Source organism: Chelonoidis abingdonii, chromosome 2 (genome assembly GCF_003597395.2).
Source record: "Chelonoidis abingdonii isolate Lonesome George chromosome 2, CheloAbing_2.0, whole genome shotgun sequence".
NCBI classification, from domain to species: Eukaryota; Metazoa; Chordata; order Testudines; family Testudinidae; genus Chelonoidis; species Chelonoidis abingdonii.
This window is the reverse complement of record NC_133770.1, coordinates 129,295,333-129,320,388: the sequence shown is the minus strand read 5'-3', so window position 1 is coordinate 129,320,388 and position 25,056 is coordinate 129,295,333. Positions and strand designations below refer to the sequence as shown.

General features: G+C 43.2%; 1 protein-coding gene across 3 annotated transcripts in view; it reads right to left on the bottom strand.

Annotated features, from left to right (window-relative positions):
- Nucleotides 1-2,758: 2,758 nt before the first annotated feature.
- Nucleotides 2,759-25,056, bottom strand: part of LPCAT1 (lysophosphatidylcholine acyltransferase 1) — a 212,434-nt gene continuing 190,136 nt past the window's right edge. For 2 of the 3 annotated variants that reach the window (XM_032766723.2, XM_032766721.2), the window contains exon 14: nucleotides 4,002-12,951. In XM_032766723.2, coding sequence (XP_032622614.1) covers nucleotides 12,770-12,951 — 182 coding nt within the window. In that variant the 3' untranslated portion in view covers nucleotides 4,002-12,769. Of the gene's footprint in view, nucleotides 3,749-4,001; nucleotides 12,952-25,056 lie in introns of those variants that run through there. The other variant, XM_032766722.2, reaches the window with a different exon arrangement.

Below are 25,056 nucleotides of genomic sequence, written 5' to 3'. Positions count from 1 at the left end.
TCAACCCGGAAGTGGGAACTATGGGATAGCTGAGGAACAGCTACCCACAGTGCACCGCTCCTGAAATCGATGGTAGCTTTGGACCATGGACGCAAACAATCGATTTCGTGATCCCACTGTGGATGCGCTAAACCGATTTTATTAGATCTGTTTTGCAATATCGGTTTAAGTTAATTCGAAATAATCGTGCAGTGTAGACGTACTCTCTGTCCTGGCAGCTCCAACTCTCACAGAGAATAGGCCCTGGGCTCTCAACTCCCTCATTGATCTACCTGCCCTTTCAATCTGGCTGAGTTGGAGCACTCTTCCCATTGGCCCTGGGGACTGTCAGTCTCAGGATCTTGACTTCTCTTCAGCCCTTCCCCTTTCTCTGTTTTTAGCTGGAGAGGGCCAAACAAAGTTTCAGTAAGTGGCCAACAACCACTGTTAAATGTGTGCCTTATTAACAATTTGAATGCTTCCAGCCCTTTGATCTTTTTATGCCTTTGTCTGTTAGATTAAAGAATTCTCTACTATCTGAAATCTCTTAGTCACGTAGATACTTGTAGAGTGTGATCAAGTCACTTCTTAACTTTATCTTGGATAAACTAAATAGACTGGGCTTCTTTAGTCTATTATTGTAAGACTTATTTTCCAGTCCTTGAATCATTTCCAGACCTTGAATCACTTTTTTCTGAACACTTTCCAATTTTTCAACATCCTTTTTGAAGTGTGGACACCACAACTGGACACAATATTCTACTAATACTCACACTACTGCTCTCTATATAAATAATACCATCTTCTTACTCCTACTTGATATTCCACTTTTTATACAGTATTTATAAGAATCATGTATATTTCAAGCTCCCTTCCATGTTTCCTTTGAGGGTTCACACCAGGAAAGTATTTTGATTGCTGTATAGGGATTTAATTTTACATATTATTTAACATTTATATCCTTTCTGATTGTTGTGACCATTGCAGTTAATCAAAAACTTAAAGCAAAAAAGCAAAAGAAAACCAAACACTTTGTTGTTGTTGTTTTTTTTTTTTAATTTGGCTCCACACTGAAAATTCAATTTACAGCAAAAGAGTCACAAGGAAAATGTCCCATTGAGCAAAATGAGCATTGATTCCATAATGCACATTAACACTCATAAGGAGCCCCTGGAATAATTCATAAATACTGACGTCAATTCTCTTTTAGTAAATCAGCGTACCACTCAAAGCATGGTTTAAACTTATGTAATTACATTGCTGCTTGGCTCAGTTCAGTTTATAGCACTTCATAGTATCAAAGAAGACATATTTTCAATTAACAGGAAAACATATTTGCTCAAGTTGAGGTATTTCCTTTATGAAATTACTTACTGAACATCACTGGTATTATGAGGTACTGTTAGACTCAGACTGTTTAAAAATTGAGAAAACATACAAAACACAAATCCAGTTTTTTAAATATGCTGTTTTCCATGCATTTTAATAAAAACTATAGAATCATTTTTTTAGCACTGAAACTATACTTCATTTGGAAAAGGGTTAACATCTAGTCAAAGCACCTCCACTATCTGAACAATACATTTGATTACTTTCCTTTTTTAAAAAAATGATGAAATATAATTCAGTTCAGTTCAAAGATCATGGTCTATGTACATATATATCATAGAAACTTGCTTGTAGGGACATCTACAGCAGAAAAAAGCATCAATATTATGCAGCACTGAAATTTATTAGAGTTTTATGCCACTGACTTCAACTAGAGGTGGAATGGGCCCCTAATACCTATTAAGTGGCTTCCTACACAACTGGCTTTCCTCAAGAAGAACATAGGAACTGCCATATTGGCACAGGTCATTGGTCCAATTAGAATTATTCTGTTTATGGCAGTAGTCTATACTGGCAGCAGAAGTAGTAAACATTTAAGAAAGAAAAAGAAAGAAAGACTAAGTTTTCTACTTCCTCAATTTAAATTCTGTTTAAAAATTAATAATGTAATATGTCACAATAAATCATAACTCTGTGTTGATCCTAGTTTTATGGTTATTCAAGAGATTTTAAAACATTAAATATTTTGTTCTGAAATATTTGCACCTTGCTTGACCAGTCAACTTTTATTCTTCCAAAAAAAGATAAACCAGTATCAATGATCAAACGAGAAGTGTTTCTTAGCCACCTGGAGGGACATTAGGAATTACAAAAAGGTCAGAAAATGGTCCCACTGAGCAGAATGTTGCAACACTGAAGTTAAATAGCATATAATACAAAGTTAGTAGATAGCCTTAGTCCTCAGAACATAAACTCTTCTACTTTAAAAAGATTACTACATTGTTTAGTTGTAATTCTCTAACATTTACTGATTTGAAAGGGGCTCTTAAAACCCCTAAAAAGTTATTACAGAAAGCTGTAACATTATAATATAAACAAATCACTAGACAAATTACTACGCAGACAAGCAGCTACAGTAGCTTAGCTTTTTTGTCTACCTAAATATGTATGGTTGCTAATAGACTCAAGTGTAACTTCTTTGAGGAATTTTATTCTACCTTTAAAAAAAAAAAAAAAAAGTTTCAGTTTTGGATTATTTAAAAACTGATTTTCTGGTTAGAAAAGTAGTCACAATACTGACTTGCTTAAACCTTCCCTCCAGCATATATACTTACAGCATACAAGAGCTTTACAGTTTATTTCTTCAGCATTTGAAATACAAAATTATTTTAATGCTAGTGACAAAAAATATGTATTTGCAATTTCCCATATAAACTCATAAACTTAGAAATTCCTTAGAAGTCAGATGAATTTCATTTTCAGTACCATGGTAACATGAAAAGTCTTACAGCTTCATCTTTCTCCAGCATCTGTGAGAAAAAACTATTTACTACATTGTCAACTCTTAGAGTAATGGGCACTCACCACCTAGGGTGATAATAGTAAAAAAAATAAATAAAAAAATCAGTAACTATTACACAACATACACAACTTAAATTTTGTAGGTCTCGTGTTTTTCTAAAAATCCCCAACTTCTTAAATCACACAAAACCTCTTTATATGCAAGCTGTAGACTTGAAGTGATTTCAGGTGCTTGGTAAATGGGCATTTTCCTTCAGAGAAAACAACTTCTCTTAACTGAACCCTTTGTTATTTTGTTTGTCCTAATGGTACATTTTTCTTTGAAAATAGATATCAGAATAACACTTCATATGTTTCTACCTATAGAGGATAGCAGTAACCTAAAGGTCTCCAATCAAATAAGCTGAAAACTTACTAGAGAGGAACCAACTGTATGTCTTTGACGTGGTTTGCAAAGGAGAGCCATTCTAACATCTGATATCTTGTCCTGCATAGAAACCAGGCTCTTGTGACTCACTCCACTGAACACATATGGAAGGCGCGCGTGTGTGTGTGTGTGTGTGTGTGTGTGACTCTATAAACACAATTAGCCATTTGCCTAGGGCTCTGCCTCCTAAAGTCCTGTGATGGCATCAGAGCCTCAGCTTTCATTTCAAATGTTTCTGATCGTCATGGTTGTGAAGAAAAGTTTGTAAACATGACCTGAGTATAACAGTTGCAGTGATGTCTCAGCCTGAACAGTACCAACAAGATCCAGGATGGAAGAAGCCTGGGCCCCATTAGCACCCTAGCAGACCAGGTCGCCACTAGGCCAGGCTGCTCAGTGGGGAGGCACAGATGTTGTATGGGGCCCTGTGGGATTGGTTCTGTCTTTGTGGGGCTCAGAAGTCCAACCAAGTCATCCTCTGGCTTTTTGGCTCTATAGGTCAAGATTGGAGTGAAGAAAAGCGATGTTACTCTCAAATGCCACCCACTGCACAGAAAATTAAATTTAAGATGAACTTTCTGAGACAGAAAATTTAGTCACATTAGAAAGCAACCACCACCCTGCCACCCAAGTCTGGTCCCATTGCACGTGATGAAAGAAACCCTAAAAAATGCTGAGCTCCCTGCAAAACAAGGAACACTGCTGTCCCCCTGACTGGTGAAAGCCAAACAGAACTCAGTTCAATGCCATTGAAATTATTAACATCACCTTTACAGAAAGCAAACCTTCCAGTCTTCCTGAAAAATGCAATCGTCTACTTGACCTTCACCAATACTTGATACAGGAAATTTCTACATGGACACAAGCTTTGATAGTGCTAATAGATTATCTTCTCATGGCTATAATAGAGATCCAGTCTCAGTGCTCATACTGTTAAATCTTTGAATCTTTTCACACAATTGATCACAAGTGCTTTTGATCTATTTGCATGATATGGGTAGAGTACATACACCAGAATTACAAGGGCGCTAGTCATTCCTCCCACTAGGTTCCAGAGGGTCATACCTCTTTAGGAACATTTCCATGTGGCGTCCCAGAGAGGTCTAATCTGTCTCCTTCTTTTCAATATATACATGAGGCTACTTGAAGACATGAGAAATCTCAGACTATGGTCTCAATGACCTCCAGCTGTATAGTTCCTTTTAAACACACACAGAAAGTTGCCCTCACAAGATGTCACAATAAGAGACTGGCAACTGAACAAAGAGCAGCTGACTCAAACTGGACACAGGCAAGACTGGAGTAACGCTGCCTGGAATTAGAAGAATTAGCTGACATGCTGTCCTCATTGTGACGTCCACCCTTCATTTGTCAGTAAAACAAACCATGGGGCCTTGCTGGACTCATCAACCTAGTGTGGTACTGGTTAGAAATGCTTACCTTCACTTTCAACTTGCTAGGAGCTTTTTCTTCTTCCTTTCAGAGGAAGGAAGGAAAAGCCACATGGAAGAACAAGATCTGGCCATAATGATACATGATCAAGATTTTTAGAAATAGCTCAAGTTAGGCTCCTAAATTCATAATTAGGCATCTAAAATAGGTGGTCTGAGAGACAAAAGGGCTCGGCCCAGCGGGGCCTGCAATTTTGAAAATCAGACCATTTATTTGTGTCTAAATATGTATTTAAAACCACAACTTTAGACTCTAGTTTTCAAAAATCTTGGTTCATGTGTTTATCACCTTCAAGCTGAATACTGAAATACATTGTACCCGACTGTGATTCTCAAATGGTCAAATGGGACTCAGGCACCTAAATATCTTTAAAAATCTGGGCCCTAGAGCAAATCATCCCTGAACTCTGCATCCTACATTAGCTCAACCATAATTTCTGATTAAATTCAAAGCCCGAGTCCTCATCTTCAAAGCCATGAATGGAGCAGGACCCTAGTACATCAGTAGCTGCCTTTCCATCCAACCTGCGGTTCTCTATGCTGATGCAACTAACAAAATATAGGCAAAGTACATGGAAGCTGGAAGTAACATGATGTCAACTTAGAGAGTTTTTTTAAAATGGAATGAGCAACCTGAGAATAAAGACAGCCAAAGTCTTGACCTATTATAGAGCATGCCGCAAGACCCAACTATTTGTTAAAGCTTCTACACCATAACTAAAATGTTTACAAAAAATAAACTTTTGTTAAAAAAACAAACAGACCTTCCTAGCTTTGCAGCACTTTAGATATTACTGTAATGTGCTCTATAGAAAATGATAATACAGGTAGGTAGATAAGGAGAGCTGCACAGTAATTGCTATTTTCAATATTGCTTTTGAGGCCTTAGAGTTCTTTTCAGTACATTAATCACATTTGATCTGAATCTAATACGTATTGTATGTTCTTATAGTCACTACAAATTAGAAGAATAAGAAAATTAAGTGATCAATAAGTCATTTGGGACAGAAAATTAAAAATTCTTTTTTATTTCCATGGAATGGGGCAAAAATAGTGTTTTAATTATGGAAGTATTTAGTATTTTGGTGTAATAAAATTACAGTACTTAAACAACAAGAAGTCCTTGTGACACCTTAGAGACTAACAAATTTATTTGGGCATAAGCTTTTGTGGGCTAAAACCCACTTCATCAGATGCATGAAGCGAAAAATATAGTAAGCAGTATAAATATTACAGCACATGAAAAGATGGGAAATTAGTGCTGTACTTAATATATGATAGCATAATTTGTGAAAATCCTTTTAATGAGGAGATTATCAAAGGTGATACAGTACAGATTCTGTCTCAACTGAATATAGAGATCATTTGATTTGCTTGATCAAGGCAACCTCTACGTTTATTGTTTGGAATATTTACTAGAACCACTTCAAGCAAACATCAAAATACAACCATTTTTTCTACAGAGGCATATCTACTACATGCTACTATGAAGTGAACAAATGTGCAAACTTATTTATGTGTAATTTTGACCAACTCTGGGGGTGAATCAATTTACAAATGTGATGAGCACTAAATATGAACTGAGGTCTTGCTCTACTCCTACAAGCAAAACCATTTTATTTACTTCTCTTGGTAGTTATTTTGCCTCCTGACAGGAAGCAAATCAGTTCCCTATCACCCAGTTGTTTCCACATAGAAGTAATTTTGTGGCTCATGAATATAGAATTTTATAATGGGATTAGTAAACATGGCAGTGACAGAAGACTGTACTCCCTTTGAGCACAGAGAAACAAAATTCTGACTACAGATTATAATATACACTGGAAATGCTATGGTATGAGACAATTTCTGATTTAGTTTACAAACTAATCTCTCAAAAAGGCAAGCTCAGGAATTTCTTACAATTTTTAAAAATTGGAGGAATAAACATTTGCTGTGGCCAATATAGTCTATTACAAGTGCATAATGTAACTTGACTGAATCTCCCAAGATCCACATGTGGGGTAGAACTGCTTGCAGTGAAATACATGGTTGGTTTCCTCCATATTTTATATGGCATACACTCTTTCTCTGAATGTGGTGGAAGGGACAGAAGGAGGATGTGCACTGTGCGACAACCAATGCCACTGGGAATTTACTAAAAGTTAATGCAGCCTCCAGCTGTGGCTTCCAAAAGTATTATGTGAGAATACTACATATAATTTTGGTTACTTTAGGTGCATAATTATTCAGTTACTAAAGTGATGAGCATAATAAAGAAAGGAGAGAGATAAAGAGGAAGGCCATGGAAGTGGAAAGAATGGGATCCATTCCCATGTAGAATGATAGGTCTGCTGAAGTCCTTGCTCCCCATAGTATTTTAACTTAAAAAAAAATCTAAGGAAATTGTCAGACAAAAACTTAACCTGAAGTTCTGATTGAACAGACCAATAAAGTTACCATTTAAAAAACCCCCAAAACTTTGAAGTCCTTGGAAAGATCCCAAGTTAAGATTCCGTTAAAAAAAAATCAGTGGAAGGTATAGAAATACCTCTTTAAAGTCATCCAGCCAATAACCTTAACCAAACCGTCCTCATCAAAACAAGGGGAAATTTAGATACAAAATTATTTCCAGTAAGCAAATAGGTAATCAGTGACTCTAACAATTAAAAACATCTCTTACTAGATTACTCCACTTTTAATCTTGTAGGACCAGATTATATCAACTTTACAATGAGTAGTAGTTTGCTCTGTATGTAATCCCATTGATATTAGTGGGATTGCATGTGGAGTGAAGAATTAGTCAACATAAGTAAGGCTGATAGAATCTGGTCCCCACTGATTACATAAGGTACTATTCAAAGATAAACTGGATCTGTTTACATCACTGACATCAGGATGACATAAACAACATACATAGTCCACTGTTCCCTGAAGTTAATATGTAAGCAATTGTGTGTGATTAGCCATAGAGCTCATCTTCCTACCTTGGCGCCTAAACCTGATTTAGGTGCCTATGCCTGGGTTTAGACACCTAAATCCCAGTTTTAGGCTCCACTACAATTCACAAAACTCCCACTAAATCCTCTAGACACCTAAATTCACTCGGCCTATATTTTCAGGGTAAAAGTTTCCTTGCTGCCTAAGATTCTGCCTCTGGCCATAAGCACTGCTGCCTCCCTCTAGGCATCTAGATGACTATTTCCGGCCTAAGCCCCAAAGCAATTCAGAAAATGGGGAAGATAGGGGTTTATCTGCCTAACTTGTGTGCAGGGCCTGATCCCATAGGTGTACTCAGAAGCTACCTGCTGGATTAGGTCGCATTCAAAATCTGGCTAGTGGAAGTAAACTTACAACTTTTATCTCAACGGTTAGAGCATTCATCTGGAGGCCCAAGTTTCTCATTCCTCTTTGCTAGACGAGGAGAAAGGATCTGAACAGAAGAGTGATCTAACATCTGAGCTATGGGAGAGTCCTCAATCTCTACTGGTAAAGTTGTTCTACTGTGTATAAATAATTAGAGTCACTGGGAACAGGCAGACTTGACCCTGGCTATCCTACCTCCTAAATGGTTGCCCTAACCAGCAGGCTATAGAGTCATTTTCTCACTCTCTGGCCCACTACGTATTTATCCAATATGGAATAACTTCGCCAGGAGAGACTGAAGGAACCCCACATAAGAATATTTCATAACTCAGTAGTTAAGAGCACTCCCATGGGAGGTAGACAACCCCTCTTCAAATTCTTTCTCCCCTTCTCCCCACATGGCGGATGAGGGAATTGAACATGTATCTCTCATATCCCAAGTTATAAAATGGGTAGTGGTGGCAACACACACGTATGTTTTGTGTGGAGTGAAGCAGGTGCTTAGCGAATTCTCACAAGCAATACCATATGTGCCTAAGTTGTCTGACTCCAAGAGAGGAGTTCCCAGTTCTGACTCACTAGCAGACATAGGTGCCTCCTGGTAGCCTGGATTCAGTTGCCTATCTCTGTGAGAGGAGTGGCTTTTAGGACACACCCCTCTCATTGGTATCTCCCGCTGACTAGCTTAGGTCAATCCCTATCTAGTAAGCTGGCTTTTGTAGATCTCCCTGTGCACTGTATAGGGAGCCTAACCACCTAAATCAGACTTTGCAAAGTGCAGTGTTGTTCTTGTGATTTTCAAGGGGCCTAAAATTTAGGCATTCCTTTATGTATCTAGCCCTATTCCCTCAGCCTCTATCCCTTAGTTAGGAGAATAAAAGGGAAAGGTGAAGAATCACACATGGCATTAGATGTATAAAACCAAGACTATACAATCCATGTTATATTGGCATTTCCAAATGTAAGAATCACAGACACAGACTATAGCCTTTTAAAAGTCTTTACAAAAATGAAAATTTTAATTAAACATTCAGGAAAAAGCACTAATTAAGAGATCACATCTTACATGGCAGGTGTGTAAGGAAAGAAGGAAGGCTGGAATACGGTAATTGATAACAGTAGAGGGCTAGAGTTAAGATTTGTTGGGAGATCTTCACTAAGCATTTCTATAACTTCTAATGTTTTTCAGGGGCGGGGTGGGGGGGAGGTTACAAGTGGAATATTTGGATAGCTTGGGTTTCTAAACCTTTTTTTAGGGATTTTCCAAAAAGGTTTGTTATATAACTTCAGATTAATGAATCTTTGGCTGAGTTTATAGCTATCTTCAGTACATAATACATGATCATTTAGTCTGCTGTAAGGGCTTTATTGGTATAAAATTAGCACGGCAGCATTATTAACAATGGGAAAAGCAATAAGCCAGGGGTCTCAAATATGAGTTATTTGCTGCAGTCTGCCAAACTCCCCCCCACCCCCGGAGTTATTTCCTGCGGCCGCCAAGCTCCCTTCCCCCACCATGCCGTGTTCCCGCTCCTCTGCCTACCTCCAGGTGCTTCCCGCTGCCAAACAGCTGTTTGGCAGCGCTTAGTGCTTTCCAGGAGGAAGAGGGGAGGAGTGGGGAGCCGCGTGCTCAGGGGAAGAGGTGGAGAAGAAGCGGGGCAGGGGTAGGGATTTGGGGAAGGGGTTGGAATAGGGGCAGGGAGGGGGCGGAGTTGGGGTGGGGACTTTGGGGAAGGGGTTGGAATGGGGGCTGGGAAGGGGTGAGAAGAGGTGGGGCAGGGGTGAGACCTATGGAAGGGGTGGAGTGGGGGTAGGGCAGGCTTTTGTATCTTTATGTGAAAAGGTGTCATGTGGCCCTCGTGGTGATTTGAGTTTGAGATCGCTGCAATAAACAATTTATGTAGGTCATCATAAATGTTTCCTGATAAAAACATTAAACCTCATTGCACCATGTATTCTGTACATCCCACATGTGTCACAGAGAAACGATTTTAAATTAAAATTATTGGAACGTTATTATATTCCTCCACCTGTAAATCTAGGTGCTGCAGAGAACATTAGCCCAAATGTAAGAGTGCCAGAAGGTGCCAAAACAACATCTAAAATTAACCCAGAATATTTTTTCTTGTATTATACCTAAAAATGTCAAAATTTCAATATTTTTCAAGCATCTAAAAACTCTCATTTTTAGCCCTGTCTTGCAGCAAGTTACTGGATTTTAAATCTGTCAGTGTTCCAGGACCGAATATTGTTCACTGTGTTTCTCAGTCCACTGTGGCTTCAGTGTGTCGGTAGAATTCCCTATTTGGGGAAAAGAAGGAAATCTTTTTCTCTCAGGTTAACTTCCTTTTAAAAATGGTGGCTGGTTGAAGCTGCTCATAAATTTATAATGTTAGAGCAAGTCCTGGGGCTGGGGATGAGAGGGGGAGGAGGAGAAGTAAGCAAAATGTAGGTTTGGCATTAATTAATATTACGGTAATTTTACATTTTGTTACACAATATACCACATAGAGAGAGCACATCCACATATGCAAGAGAACTTCAAAGTTACAAACATCTCAGGAACGGAGGCTGTTTGCAGCTCTGAAATGTTCATTACACTGAACAAAACATTGTGGTGGTTCTTTCAAAGTTTACAGCTGGACATTGACCTAATACAGCTTTGAAACTTTACTATGCAGAAGAAAAATGCTGCTTTTTACCATCTTAATTTAAATGAAATAAGCAGTTTCCTTACCTTGTCAAATCTTTTTTTTTTAAACTTTCCCTTTCTTTTTAGTAGTTTACCTTTAACACAGTATCGTACTGTATTTTTGTGTGTGTGTCTGCTGCTGCCTGATCGCGTACTTCTGTTTCCAGATGAGGTGTGTGGTTGACTGGTCAGTTTGTAATTCTGGTGTTCATAACTCAGAGGTTCTACTGTATGGTATGTAGCATACCATACACACCAATGTGCTCCTTGTATGATAATTTGCATATATATGTGTAATAATTTATTGATTACTTACTTTTAATGAAATTAACATGTGGAGGGCAGATGGTATGTCTCTCCAGAACACATTCGAAACAGTAACCAGTTTCAAGCAACTGCCATTTTTAAAAACCAGCCTGCCAGAGAAAGGTTTCCTCCTCCTTCTCTCTCCCCTCTCCACCCATGGCCTGAAATTAGCACGGTTTGTTGGCCCAGGATGGACAAAATTCAAATCCTAAGTCAGTGGCTGCTTTTCTAATTATAAAAATGCCTGAGTTTTAAAGTTTGATATAGTGCAGTTCTACAGGGTTAGTAATAGGGTTACTAACCATGAAGGATTAAGAATTTTTACCATTAAGGAGGAAATTCCTTTGGTCTCATTGGGACCCAGCATTACTCTAGCCCTTAAAGGCACATTTTGGGCTTTCAGCTTCTGATGTTTTTATATTCAGAGAAACTACATCATTTTGGAATTTTTTTATATTAGTTTTGATTTTTCTCTCCCTCTGAGCCCTGCTCAGTTTTATTCCTTGTAACTAAAGTACCTGGATTTACAAAAGGAAAGAAATAAGAAATAGGGCCAATAACATTTTTTAAAACTTCTGTAAAACATTTGTAATTTTTTTTTGAAGGGAATGAGGGGAGTAATTTCTGCATCATATAGAATATACACCATGGTAATATAAAGTTTTAAGGCATTCCTTTGGGATGTCTTATAAAACTCACTTATGGCTTTGCCACTCCTAACTAATGCAATCTTTCCAAATTCATGCTGATACAAATTATTATTCCATATTACAATATGTATTTGACTGTATATGCACAGATGCGCATGTGTATCTGTCGTCAGATTTTTACCAAAGAAGCTGCACCTGTGTGATTCCTGGTTAATATCTAAATTAAATACATAAGGAATTAGTCTATAATGAATTCCTCATATAATTAATAAGTGGAAATATTTGAATAATTTTACAGAAAAACATGGAAAGCATAGTTTGCCACGTTTGTACACATAGACATATCATGTCTGTTTTCAAAGCATTTCATATTTCACTGTGTTCTGCAGATAAGTATATAAGAATAAACGTATGGGAGCTAAAGCCCCTTCCTTTTTGATTCTACCATGTAATGGACTGAAAAACAAAGACAACTTGATCATTTAACAACAAAAATAAAAAGCAAGTAATCCTTAGTCAAAAAAATATCATAATTGTTTCTTGCATTATTTACTGAAACCAACACAAGGGGCCAAAATGTGCTTGCTTTTCTCATGAGAATAATCCTACTGAAATTGGTGAGACTGCTATGTGAATAAGGACAGCAGATCTGGCCCTAAATAAATATCTTCCTAAACAGGGAAAAAAACTAATCACCAAAGTGCACTCACCACCATATTAGCTACAATTCATTATACATGCACACTTTGTGCAACATTCTGTACATGAAACTAACCAATCAAATATAAATAAATACGTAGCTTCCCTTTAAGTATGTGCATTAATAATGAAGCACATCACATTATTGGCTTTCTAAGACCTTTCTGAAAAAAAATAAAATAAAACCCATCTCCTGACAATTATGCTTGAAGATATTGATAAATACAGCATGTGGGAATTAAAGAGTAGTATTAAGGTAGTAAATCTTTCACACACAAAAGTTATAGTTGCTGTACAGTTGGAGTGACTATGAAGATTTCAGGAAAGGAAATATTCCTCTCACCAGGAGAGGAGTAGGATGGCTGCAGTATTAATTCAGTTTCTTCTGCAGGGGATTCTTTTTATCGTCAGCATTTTCTGGGCTGAAGTCAGTACAGAATCCATTAGGGGCTGGAAGAGAAGTCTTCAAACAATTCTCAACTTCCATCTGATCATGGTACAGATACTCTTCTGCAAAGTCTGGATACATTTCTGTATATCTGTAGAAGTCGTCTAAAAAACAGACATTTTTGTTACATGGAAGCTACTACCACTAAAACAAAGATCATCTAACTTTTGGATACTTAGAGCCATTCACATTTCACTGATAATTTTCTTCTATGAGAGAAAACTGTCACTATTGTCCTCCTCCCCTTCCAATATCCAGCCTCCCACAACTGCTCCTCTAGTAAGAAGGTATAAACAGATAATGTATTCATTTACTAATTCAGCTAAAACATTTCTCTTTGTAAGTACAGTTTTCCTCCTTGTGAAATGCCTGATTTTTATTTTTTTCTATTGATGTGATGATGGAAAGGAAACAAACAAAACCTCTTTGTGAAAAAGGGTTTCCTTTTTATGCCACAAAAGCTTCTGTTCTGTATTAATTAACTGGCGCTGGCACCTTGCCACAAAGTGTTGTGCTGATATTTATTCAGACATGACTTGAACTGTAAAATACCTTGGAGAGCTCAAATCATAAGAAGCAATATTCAGATCATAAAGGACACTGACTTTGGAGGCAGCAAAGTGCAAATTCTAGCAATTGCTATATTCACACTATGCCTCGTAGTATTTTACATACAAATATGCTGTATTTGAGGGGTCCTCAACCTTTGGCACATGTATGACTGGAATTTTTTGACATGTCCACATGCCCTCTGATCCAAGGACATACATGGTAGAGTTGCCCTGACCCTTGCTAAATCATAAACCCAGAAGCATGGACTCTGATGGAGCACGGATAAGGGCAGGTCATGGGACTCAGATGGAAAAAAATTTCAAAGAACAACAGTTACTGGTAATGTAAATAACCATTCATCGTTCAAGGCTTTGTCTGTGTGAATCTCACTTACGGTAATGAGGTAGCAGTTGCCAGATTAATAAATGGTTCTGAAGAATTGTACCTACAGTTATCTAAATAAGGACTGCAGAAATAAGGATTGATAGAAATAATGGGTAGTCCCGACAGCTTGAGTTGAAAGCTGCAGTTCAAAATCTTGGGAGTAAGGTTGTCATAAACAGATAGTTAAGGGTTAATGCCTCTTTTACCTGTAAAGGGTTAAGAAGCTCAGTAAACCTGGCTGACACCTGACCAGAGGACCAATAAGGGGACAAAATACTTTCAAATCTTGGTGGAGGGAAGTCTTTGTTTGTGCTCTTTTTTGGGGGGGTGTTGTTCGCTCTTGGGACAAAGAGGGACCAGATGTCAATCCAGGCTCTCCAAATCTCTCTGAATCAGTCTTTCATGTTTTAAAATTGTAAGTAACAGCAAGGCCAAGGCGAGTAATTTTATTTTTGTTTCTCAAACTTGTAAATGTATGGTTTTTTGCGATAGGATTTTACCTCTGTTTGCTGTAACTTAGAACCTAAGGCTAGAGGGGTTCCTCTGGGCTATACCAATTGGATAATCCTGTAAAGTATTTTCCATTCTGATTTTAACAGAGATGATTTTTACCTTTCTTCTTTAATTAAAAAGCTTTCTTTTTAAGAACTGATTGATTTTTCCTTGTTTAAAGATCCAAGAGGAATTGGATCGGGACGCACAGGGATTGGTGGGGAAAGGAGGGAGAGGGTAATTTCGCCTTGTTGTTTAAAGATCCAAGGGGTTCGGATCTGTGTTCACCAGGGAATTTGGTGAAGTCCCTCAAGGCCACCCAGGGAGGGGAGAGTTTTGAGGGGACAGGAAGTGCTCCAGACACTAACTCAGAGGTGGCAGTGTACCAGATCTAAGCTAGTAATTAAGCTTAGAAGTTTCCATGCAGGTTCCACATTTGTACCCTAAAGTTCAGAGTGGGGAAGGAACCTTGACAAAGGTCTTCTAATAGATTTGCAAAATGTAGTGAAGCCGAGATGGATTTTTTTTCCCATATGGAACTGTACAATAATTGCAGGGGCTTCACAGACTCACAGAGTTTAAGGCCAGAAGGGACCCGTTATATCGATGTCAAAGTCTGACCTTCTGTGTACCACAAGCGCTTAAATTTCACAACAGTTACCCCTATATTGATCCAAGTAACTTGTATTTAACTAAAGCATAAATTCCAGAAAGCATCCAGTCATGGTCTGAAGACATGAGGAGCTGGAGAAAAGAGTTACCTTTTCCGTAACTGGTGTTCTTCGAGATGTGTTGCTCATGGTCTATTCCACAATAGGCATGCGTGTGTGCACTGGGTGCTGGAGTGTTTTCCCTTAGCAGTACCCGGGGAGTGCCCAGCAACCGCTGGATGGCACCTCCATGGCATGGTATAGGCAGGGGTGCTGCGTGCTTCCCCCACACCCCAGTTCCCCTTACCAGACAATTCCGAGAGAGAGAAGGAAGGGCGGGATGTGGAACAGACATGAGCAACATATCTTGAAGAACAACCAGTTACAAAAAAGTAATCTGTCTTGTCTTCGTTCGATGATCGCCTCATGTGTATTTCCACAATAGGGTGATTCAACTACTATCGGTTGGAAGTGGGGTAGGAGTTCACCAATCTCGTCAGGACGGAAGCACAGCCTGCTGCTGAACCGGGTGTCATCCTGGTCTGGAACGATGATTCATAGATCATAGGCTCTAGGACTGGAAGGGGACCATCGAGAGTCCTGCGAGTCCAGTCCCCTGCCCTCATCGCAGGATCCCAAATACGTGTCTAGACCAGCCCTGACATAGAGCATTTATCTAAACCGTCTCGTCTAAAATATCCTCAAAGATGGATGATTCCACAACCCCGTAGGCATTTATTCCAGTGTTTAACGCCCTCGAACAGTTTAGGAATCTTTTTCCTAATGTCCAACCGTAAATCTCCTTGTCTGCAGTTATAAGACATTGCTGTCTTATTCCTATCATTAGAGGCTAAGGTGGAACAAGTTTTCTCCGCCTCCTGAGTATACTTTTTAGAGTGACCCGAAAACTGCTCATCATTCGGCCCTTCTCAGACTTTCTCTTTTCCAAACTAAATAAACCAATTCTTTCAGCCTTACCTCATAAGGCTCATGTTCTCGAAGACCTTAATCATTCTTGTTGCTCTTTCTCTGGACTCTCTCCTAATTTCTCCACATCTTTCCTTGAAATGTGCGGTGCCAGAACTGGACTATCAGACTCCAGTTGAGGCTAACCAGCACAGAGTAGAGGCGAAGAATGACTTCCACGTGTTTGTTTACAACATACCTGTTAATGTGCATCCCAGAATCACGTTTGCTTTTTTTTGCACAGTAATCACACTGTTGCTCATATTTAGGTTGTGGTCCACTATGACCCTAGATCTCTTCTGTCATAACTCCTTCTAGACAGTCTCTTCCCATTCTGTACGTGTGAAACCTGATTGTTCCTTCCTAAGTGGAGCACTTTGCATTTGTCTTTATTGAACTTCATCCGGTTTACTCAGACCATTTCTCCAATTTGTCCAGAATCATTTTTGAATTTTGACCCTGTCCTTCCAAGCATTGCAAATCCTTCCCAGTTTGGTATCATCAGCAAACTTAATAAGCTACTGCTATTGCCAATACCTAAGTCGTTGAGAGAAGATATGAAGAGCCGGTCCCTCAAACAGACCCTGGGAACCCCACTGTTATACATACATTGTCCAGCAGGATTGGGAGCCATTAATAAACTAATCTCTGAGTATGGTTATCCAGCCACTTATGTACCGTCACCTTAGCAAGTAGCACCCATCTAAATTGTATTTGCCTAGTTTATCGATAAGGAATCATGGCGAACCGGTATCAAATGCCTTACTAAAGTCTAGGTATACCATATCCACCTTCTCCCTATCCAACAAGGCTTGTTATCTCATCAAAGAAAGCTATCAAATTTGTTTGACACAGATTTGTTCTTTAGCAAAATCCATGCTGGCTATTCCCTATCACCTTACCGACCTTCCAAGTGTTGCGGAGATGATTTCTTTAATTACTTGCTCCAATTATCTTCCCTGGCACAGAAGTTAAACTAACTGGTCTGGAAGTTTGCCTGGGGTTTTATTTCCCTTTTTATAGAGGGGTACACTATATTTGCCCTTTCCAGTCTTCTGGAATCTCTCCCGTCTCCCATGACTTTCCAAAGATAATAGCTAGAGGCTGCAGATACCTCCTCTATATACTCTGAGTATTCTAGGGATGCATTGTGCATCAGGCCCTGGTGACTTGCAGCATCTAACTTTCTAAGTGATTTTTAACTTGCTCTTTTTTTATTTATCTTCAAACCTACCCCACTTCCATAAAGCATTCACTACGTTAGACAATTCCTCAGCACTTCTCAGTGAAGACCGAAACAAAGAAGTCATTAAGCATCTCTGCCATTTCCAAGTTTCCTGGTTACTGTTCTCCTCCTCACTGAGCAGTGGGCCTATCCTGTCCTTGGTCCCCTCTTGCTTCTAATGTATTGATAAAAAGTCTTCTTGTTTCCATTTATCCTAAGCTAGTTTGAACTCATTTGGCCTTTGCCTTTCAATCTGCCCCCTGCATCCCTGTATTTATCCTTATTATTTCACCTTTGTAATCTGACCTAGTTTCATTTTTATATGACATCCTTTATTTTGTAGGTCACAGCAAGATCTTGTGGTTAAGCCAAGGTGGTCTTTTGCCACAATTTTCTATCTTTCCCTACCCATTGGAATAAGCTGCTTTTGGCCCTTAATAGTGTACCTTTGAAAAACTGCCCAACTCTCCTCAGTTGTTTTTCCCTCAGTCTTGATTCCATGGGACCTTACCTATCAGCTTCTCTGAGCTAACCAAAATCTGCCTTCCTGAAACCCATGTAATATTTTGCTGTACTGCCCTTCTACTTCTTAGAATGCAAACTCTATGATTTCATGATCACTTTCACCAAGCTTCCTTCTACTTTCAAATTCTCAACGAGTTCCTCCTATTTGTTAAAATCAAGTCTAGAACAGCTTCCCCCTATAGCTTTTTCAACCTTCTGAAATAAAAAGTTGTCTGCAATGCAGTCCAGGAACTTATTGGATAGTCTGTGTCCCGCGGTGTTATTTTCCCAACATATATCTGGATAGTTGAAGTCCCCCATCACCACCAAATCTTGGGCTTTGGATGATTTTGTTAGCTGTTTAACAAAGCATAGTGCGAGGTGAACGTGTGAACTGAAGACCACGTGGCAGCCCTACAAATGTCCTGAAGGGGGACATGGGCCAAAAAAAGCAGCCGATGAGGCCTGCGCCTGAGTCAAGTGCACCTTTACAATTGGTAGAGGGATTCCCACCAGGTCATAACAGGTACGGATGCACGAGGTGGTCCAGTTGGACAGCTGCTGAGTGAAGATCAGCCGACTTTTCATGTGCTCAGCCGAGGCAATGAACAGTTGCGAGGACTTTCTGAACAGCTTAGTCCACTCCAGGTAGAAAGCCAGAGTCCATCTCTCATCCAGCGCGTGGAGGCACTGCTCCTCGCTGTACGCATGGGGCTTGGGGCAGAGGATCGGCAGAAAAACATCCTGACCCATGTGATAGGCAGAGACCACCTTCGGGGGGAACGAGGGGTGCGGGCAAAGCTGGACCTTATCTTTATGAAACATCGTGTACAGGAGCTCGGAGGTCAGGGCCCTGAGCTCCGAGACCCATCTAGCTGACGTGATTGCAACCAGAAAGGCCACCTTCCATGAGAGGTGTGACCAGGAGCACATGGCTAGCAGCTCAAATGGGGGCCCCATGAGGACCCAAGTTTAGGACTCACTGCTGGACTGGGGGCCTAACAGATGGGGAGAGACGATCCAAACCCTTAAGGAATTGGCCAGTCATAGCATGGGAGAATACTGTGTGGCCCTGCACTGGTGGATGAAAGGCCAATATGGCCACCAAGCGCACCTTGACTGACGAGGGCACCAGGCCCTAGGCTCTAAGGTGAAGGAGGTAGTCCACGATAAACTGGATTGGGGCGGCCACCAGGCAAACGCCCCATTTGTCCGCCCATCTGGAAAACTGAGACCACTTTGACAAGTAGGCTTGGCACATGGAGGGCCACCTACTTTCTAGGAGGATGCGCTGAACCCGTTCCGAGCATGTCCTTTCATACCTACCTAACCACTGAGCAGCCACTCCGTGAGGTGGAGTGCCACTAGGTTGGGGTGGAGGAGGCAGCCCTGATCCTGGGAGAGCAGGTCCGAGTGGGACGGCAACGGCCATGGCTGTCTGGATCATGCTGGGGCAACCAGAAGGACCAGGGCCTTGTCCATCTTTATTTTTTCCAAGACCTTGCCAATCAGCGGGAACAGGGGAAAGGCCAGGACAGGACAGGAGGAAGGCATCAGAGATAGCGCCCCATCCCAGCCCCACCCCTGGAGCAGAATCAGAGACAGAGACGGTTCTGCCGAGTTGTGAACAGGTCCATCTGGGGAGTTCCCCACACTTGGAAAAATCTGTGCACCACCTCTGGGCGGAGAGACCACTCTTGAAGAGAAGTTCTTGCTCAAGTGATCCACCCTCTTGTTCTGGGCGCCCAGAAGATGGGAGGCCAGCAGGCGGATGTCGTGGATTATACAAAAGTCCCACAGCCTGAGGGCTTCGCAGCAGAGGGCAGAAGATTGGGCCTTGCCTTGTCTGTTGATGTAGAACATTGAGACCGTATTGTTCGTGAGGACCCTGACCTCCCGGCCCTCCAGGTGTGAGCGGAAGGCCATGCACACCAGGTGTACCAAGCTGGTCTCCTTGACATTATGCCTGAGCTCACCACAGACCTTGGGTATGAACATTCCCCACATGGGCCCCCTATCCCAGGTCTGACATGTCGGACACCAGCTCCAGGGCTCTACCCCTGAATGGGATCCCTTGGAGCACATTTCTCGGGGAAAACCTCCACCATAGGGAGATGATCACTGGATTGCGTACCGTGAGGACTTTGTCCATCCTGTCCCTGGCCTGAGAGAACTCCGAGGCCACCCAGAGCTGGAGGGGCAGAGTCTGGCATGACGGACCACATACATGCATGCCGACATATGACCCAAGAGCTGGAGGCACGCTCTGGCCGTTGTCACTGGAAACCTTGTGACGAGTTGATGAGCCCCTTCAAGGTCTTGAACCTGTCGGTGGGATGGAGGCTCTGGCTGATGAGGTGTCCAAGACCGCCCCAATTAATAATATGTGTTGAACCGCGACTGATGTGGACTTGGTGTTGTTTACCAACAGGCCCAAAGTGGTGCACATGGACTGAAGGAGTGCCAGGTGATCCTACACCTTCGACTGGGAGCTGCCCTTGACCAACCAGTTGTCCAGATAGGGGAAGATCTGGACTCTCGGAGCCTGAGGTGGGCCGTCACCACCAACATACATTTCATAAATACCCTGGGGGCAGTGGACAGGCCAAACAGGAGGACCATAAATTGGTAGTGTTCCTGCCCCACCGTGAAATGGAGGAAGTGTCTGTGCTCCTTGAATATATGAATGTGGAAGTACACGTCCTGCAGCTCGAGGGCGGCATACCAGTCTCCGGGATCCAGGGAGGGGAGGATGGAGGCCAGGGAGACAATGCGGAACTGGAGCTTCACCATGCACTGGTTTAGGCCTTGCAAGTCCAAGATGGGCCTGAGCCCCGCTTTGGCCTTCAGGATATGTAAATAGCAGGAGTAGTACCCCTTACCTTTGAACTCTCCGGGTACCGCTTCCACCGCTTCTAGGCCCAGGAGCCGCCCCACCTCCCTGTGCGAGGAGTCTCCCAGGAGGGATGGGGGTGGAGGGTGGTTGGGCGGGAGGAAGTAAACTAGAGAGTGTAGCCCTGGGAGATTGTGTTGAGGACCCATTGATCCGAGGTCAGCCACAATCACTCTGGGAGGAAAGTGCACAATCGATTGGAGAAGGGAAGCTTTATTGGGGGTGAATCCCTGATGAGAACTGGCAGGGTGCCCCAAGGTGTCCAGTCAAAACTGCCTTTTCCACATCTGCTTTCCCTTGGAGGACCCAGGCTAGGGGAGCAGGGTGAGACTGCCTCTGTGGGTGCCTCTCATAGTCCTGCAACTTCTTATAAGCGGTCTCATATTTTGGGTGGGTGGCCTGAGTGGGAGTCTGCTGCAGCTTGAACTTAGGTTGAGCTGGAGCCGGAACATAGAGACCCAGAGTCTGGAGGGTCCTGCAGGAGTCTTTCAGGCCATTCAGTTTTGTATCCGTTTGTTCCGCAAACAGAGCTTTGCCGTCAAATGGGAGGTCCTGCCGGGAGGTCTGTGCCTTGTTGGACAGCCCAGAGAGCAGGAGCCACGACGCCTTTCTCATGGACACCGCTGAGCCCATGGACCATGCGGTTGTGTCCACTGCATCTGAAGCTGCCTGTAGGGTTGCCCTGGCAGCTGCTGCACCCTCCTCCACCAGCGCTTTGAACTCCTTCCTGTTGCGCTGCTGGAGGGAGTCCTCGAACTTGGGGAGGGAGCCCCACAGATTGAACTCATATCGGCCCAGGAGAGCCTGGTGATTCGCCACTTGTAACAGGAAGCTCGAGGACCAATAAATTTTCTTTCCAAATGAGTCCAGCCTCTGTGAATCTTTATTTTTTGGAGTAGGGGCTGGCTGGCCCCGCCGCTCCCTGTGTTTGACCAACTCGACCACTTGGGAGTTAGGAGCAGGATGGGCGTATAAGTATTCATGCCCCTTGGCGGGTACAAAATACGTGTGTTCTGCTCTCTTGGAGAGGAGGTCAATGAGGCCGGTGTTTGTCACAGGGCATTTGAAAATTTTGTCCCCCCCATCCCTTCATGGAGAGGGAAGACCACCCTGCCTGGTGTCAAGGAGGACAGCACATTACAGGGAGTTGGAGGCCTCCTCCATCTCCTCTGCTTGGAGGTGGAGGCTTGATGTCACCCTTTTTAAGAGTTCTTGGTGAGCCCTATTGTCCTCCTGCGGAACAGAGGGAGGCGGAGGAGTAATTGCCTCATCTGGGGAGGGTTAGGAGGCCGGCGTGGTACCTTGGATGTCCACTGGCACCGGAGGGTCCACCACCTGCTTGGTCTCTGGGCATGGTGCCGAGGATGTAAGTTCCACCGATTCCTTCCTTAGAGGTCTGGACCTCCACACCAAGCGAGCCCCCACTGGGGGCTGTGTCGGAGGCCATGGTTCCCACGGGTATCATTGGGCTGGCTACGGGGCCCAGTGCCAGTGCACCTGCTGTGGCACCAGCGGGACCGGCTGTTCGGCCTGGCCCATCGATGGATGACTACGAAGGGAAGCCAGGTTGACATACAACCTGCCTCTGTGCCCGGACCGGGAGAAGCGGCGGTGCCGACCACAGCACCACGATCCTGACGTGGAGGTCTCGCACCATCAGTAACAGGTGCTCCATGATTGGCTCTGGTGGGTGGACCTGCAATGGCAAGATGCTGGTGACTGACGCCCGGGGCTGCGGAGGCGGTGCCGTGGCGGGGTCCTGGAGTGGGACGCCAAACGGGAACAACATCGATGTCCATGCTGTGACCAGCTACGATAATCCCTCCGAGATGACCATTGGCGGCATCTGCCTCGGTCTCATCGGTGTTCGCTCCTCGAGATGGAGCAGTGCCGACAGTCTCAGTCAGATGGAATCCAACCAGACACCCTGGTAGGCATCGACAGCGATCCATGCGGACTTTGCCCTGAACGGTTGCTGGGCTGCGAATGGTGTTGAGAATGTTCCCGAGACTGGTACCAAGCTGGGGGCTACTCCCAGTGGCGGCTTACCTCTGCAGCATGGGGCCGACATCAGCAGTGCTCCTGGTAGTGGCATGGACATAACATCCCAGGCTTCCTGCAGGACCTCCAGCATGGAGCGCCCCTGCACATCCGGGGAGGCCTGCTCCGAATGGGCCAGGCTACTCCGCTCAACTTGAGTGGGAGGCCTAGTGGTTGGTGGGGATCGAGGACTGCCCGACATGGGTCTAGCCTCTGTCCTGGATTTATTCAGTGCTGCAGCAAAGGCCTCTTTGTAGCCTTCTTGGCGTGCCCTGTGGACAGGGAGCAGTGCTGACTAGTTGATGGTGCCGAAGTGTCGCCACGCACGGACACTGCAGTGCCCGGTGCCAACTTGGAAAGGCGCGCCGGAGCCAGGGTCAGCATCGACTCCATCAGAATAGACCAGAGCCTAATGTCCCTCTCTATCGGTCCGAGGCTTAAATGACTTGCAAATCTTGCAACGATCGCTGAGCTGGGTTTCCTCCAAATAGCGCAGACAGTCTGCGTGCGGATCACTCAGGCCTGGTCTACACTACGCGTTTAAATCGATTTAAAGAGCGTTAAATCGATTTAACGCTGTACCTGTCCACACTACAACGCCCTTTATATCGATATAAAGGGCTCTTTGAATCGATTTCTGTACTCCTCCCCGACGAGAGGAGTAGCGCTAAATTCGATATTAACATATCGGATTACGGTTAGTGTGGACGGAATTGGACGTATTGGCCTCGGAGGTATCCACAGTGCAACCACTGACCGCTCTGGACAGCAATCAGACACTCTGAAGGCACTGGCCAGGTAAACAGGGAAAAAGCCCCGCAAACTTGTTGAATTCAAATTTCCTGTTTGGCCAGCGTGGAAGCTCTGAATCAGACACAGGTGACCACGCAGAGCTCATCAGCACAGGTAACAATGCAGTCTCCTGAGAATGCGAAAAAGGAGCACCAGCATGGACCGCTACAGAGGTAACTGGAATCTGATAGCTATGGGGGAGGATTCGTGCCTAAAGAACTCCGTTTCAAAAGACGAAATGAAAAAATATTTGAAAAGAATTTCAAAGTCTATGAGGGAAAAGGCCACAGCAGGGACTCAGTGCAGTGCAGAGTAAAAAGTTAAGGGAAGCCTCAGAATCAGGCAATAACCAGAAAACAAAACCAGAGCACGGAGGTCTGGTGGCAGAAACATGCACTTCTTTGACTGGGGGCTGCAATGCATATTTTGGGGGCTGCGCAATCGTCCCAACCTTGGGTGGATTCAGAGGTCGGGGTTGTAATATCAACCGTGGCGGGATTCTGCAGAGGGAAGATAGGAGCAGAAGAGGAGAAGAGGCTTTGCTGAGAGCACACAGCACTCCGTTAGCCAACAGCCAGGAGCTTTTTGTGACCCCAGATACCGTCTAGCCTCCCAACCACAAGCCAGAACGTGAAGCCTGGAAGCGAGCTTCTTCGGTGAAGTAATACCTTTGTAAATACTATGAATCGTCTCTTGAGGACTCAAAAGCTTTTGCAGAACATTTTCTGGGCAGAGCAACCCATAATTTGGTCCCCATTGTATGACACTTTCCACGCCATGCAATGTAGCAAGTAATCGACTCATAGTTTCACAAGCATAGCCGCGAATGTCCAGGTGACCGCTGGCATCAGAACATAATGTGTCGAAATCCTGCGGTAGTATATCTCAGGAGAGTTATATCATTCATTGTAACCTGGGTGAATTCAGGACTTTTAAATTAGGGGGAGACGGCGATTTTCCTACGGCAGTGCTTAATCCCTTCCTTCTCGTACAAAGCGGGCGAGGGAGGAGGAAATGATAGTCTAGATTTCTCAGCGTTGGCGAGTCAGGAACTTCCCAGGTACCACCACAGATCATTACCAAGTGATCTTACATGATAGCAGCCATGGCGGTGGGGGAGGAGGGGAAAGAGGGGGTTTGGGGTTTTGCTGGTTCCCTCTTAAGAACAAGGCATCAAAGATACTGTGTCAATGAACGCTGAGAAGTCAATACAGAAGCCTACCATGCCCATGGAAGCTTAATTTGAGCCTGACCTGCGTCGTGAGATTCTGCAACAACCAGGCCCAGCACTCAATATAAAACATGAAAATGGACCTTGTAGTGCAATCACATGTCAGTAGGTGGATAGTGTTAATTCATGTAAAGAGTAGACAACTTGTTCTGTAAAATGTAACTTTTTACATACTTCTCTCCCTCTTTTCCTTCCCCCATGCAGCTGCAACATTTTCCGGCCTCCCTACGCCATCCCGAAGGCTAAGCTCATGATAGGCGGAGGAGGAAGAGAAAAAAACGAACGAGGAATGAAAAAATGTTCTCAGAAATCATGGAAGTAAACGCAATGAACAAGCTCATCAGAAATGGAGTGGAGGATGTGCTAGCATAGTCAGAAAGATGCCAGTGACGGGAGGATAGAGAGACGCTCGGATGAGAGGTGTAGGCAGGAAGATTCAGGCGGGTGGCGGGATGCTACGCTGCAGCTGCTGCGGCTCAA